Source organism: Sinocyclocheilus rhinocerous, unplaced genomic scaffold (assembly GCF_001515625.1).
Source record: "Sinocyclocheilus rhinocerous isolate Xijiao unplaced genomic scaffold, SAMN03320098_v1.1 C36831738, whole genome shotgun sequence".
Taxonomy (NCBI): Eukaryota; Metazoa; Chordata; class Actinopteri; order Cypriniformes; family Cyprinidae; genus Sinocyclocheilus; species Sinocyclocheilus rhinocerous.
Genome location: NW_015786305.1, coordinates 1 through 1937, shown reverse-complemented (window position 1 = coordinate 1937; position 1937 = coordinate 1). Strand labels below are relative to the sequence as shown.

At 40.0% G+C, this 1937-nt stretch overlaps 1 protein-coding gene across 1 annotated transcript; it reads right to left on the bottom strand.

The window, feature by feature from the left end:
* Positions 1-202: 202 nt before the first annotated feature.
* On the bottom strand, positions 203-1094 carry LOC107736619 (cystathionine beta-synthase-like; the record flags this gene model as incomplete). Its single annotated transcript, XM_016547998.1, has 3 exons — positions 203-442; positions 576-655; positions 960-1094. Coding segments are annotated over 3 exons (455 nt in total), but the record flags the coding sequence as incomplete, so codon positions are not given.
* Positions 1095-1937: the final 843 nt, after the last annotated feature.

The window sequence follows — 1937 nt, the reverse complement described above, 5'->3', positions numbered from 1 at the left end:
TATCAGTTTAATGTTGGACATTTTTATTGTTTTTTAGCATTGCATTTAATATTTTTAATAACTAAATTTAAATCATTTTAAAATTTATTGGGCCCCCCCTGGAAGTTCAAATGGGCCTATAAGGCCCCCTGGTCGAGAACCACTGGTTAATTGGAAGCGACTGATGAGCTTGGATCCAAGTAACTGAAGAGAGAGTTGAAAGTCACAATGTCTTGTGTCCACAAGTTTTTAATTTACCGTCACACTGCTCCAGAATCTCCTCTGCAGTGGTGTCATAGTGGGCCAGGGGGTTGCTGGGATTGCGGTACTGGTCCAGAATGTGACCGTTAGGAATCTCGTTCTTCAAACGCCAAGCTACCCCCACATGAGACTCAGGAGAGTCAAACTGGGCTGAGGTAGGGGTACGAACGATCTCGGCTCCTAGAGCACGGAGCACGTCCACCTGGAAGCATGTGAGGACACAAACCACATGATTATGAAAACACACATTCACACGCACCACAAATATTGACACAAGAATTGCTGAGTAATCAGGTGGATTTACACCCACACCATATTTATCTTCATCATCTCACCTTTTCCATGCTCATCTTCTCAGGCATGACAATGATGCAACGATAACCTTTGACTGCTGCTGCCAGAGCAAGTCCGATACCTGAAAACACACATGACAGTCTCACAGTCTCTACCACTTTCTGAGATCAATAATCTACACTTTGTTGATTAGTAAGTGTTAGAGATGTTGAATAACACTTAGCTGACTGTATTTGTACAGTCATTCTTTGACTTTGGTGCCAGACTAGTTGACACATGACAACTGGTCCTCCAGCATTCCAGTGCCTGAACTAAACTAAATGGAGCAGAGGCTCTTTCTCATCACGGCACAGTTAAAAACAAGCAGTGCTTGCTTTCAAGATGAATACTAAAATGAGAATAAACATTATGGTGCAGACACACACCTGTGTTTCCTGACGTGGGCTCAATGATGGTGTCTCCAGGTTTAAGGATGCCGTCTCTCTCAGCATCCTCTACCATACGCAGACTGATTCTGTCCTTCACGCTGCCACCGGAATTGAAGAACTCACATTTAGCCACTAGACAGATATAAAGACAAAAAAAGTAAAGAAAGGAAAAACACCTTAGCAAACCACCTTTTCCATTCGCGCATGTTGTCATTACAAATCATCAACTTGTCCCTTAGATTATAAATACAAACATTTCTGTATAGTTTTTCCCTTTACAATGGGAATGCATGGGGCAAGAGCAATTTACGCTTGCTTACAGTGAAACTGTGAAGTGTGCGATAGACACTTACCCCGTGAGGCCACGGGAGAGGATTTGTGAATGGCCGTGTAATGACACCTGACATCTTTATTCAAAACAAGTACCTACTCTGAGAGTATGCGATTTCAGACGCAGCCAAAATGTTTACATTTTTCCAGACCTGGAAAAGTCATATAAATTAAAAAAAAATCTTAACTACAATTTATAATGAATATACATTTTTCTACAAAAGCTCTAATGTTTATTTATCAAATATAAATTGTGGTTTTTGTTTTTCCTTTGAATATTGTTGCAGACAATGGAGGGCCCTGCAATCAAAAAAAAGTTGAGAACCACTGGTCTAAATAATCCTGGAGTGAGACTACTGTTACAAGCTGATTAACTTTTGCTTATGTTTATGTTGGTAACATACTATATAACATCCTGAAGCCACAAAAAAAAAAAAAAAACTTTTCAAACTTTTCATCCAGATTGCACTATTAATGCTATGCCTGGATGAAATACCTACACAGGAAATACACAGTGTAATTAAATTCATGGAAGCCCTTTACTGTACAGCTAGACCCCCAACTCCATCATAATGCAAATACATGCAAATATGTGACCCTGGACCGAGATACAACTATTTGAAAATCTGGAATCTGAGGGTGCAA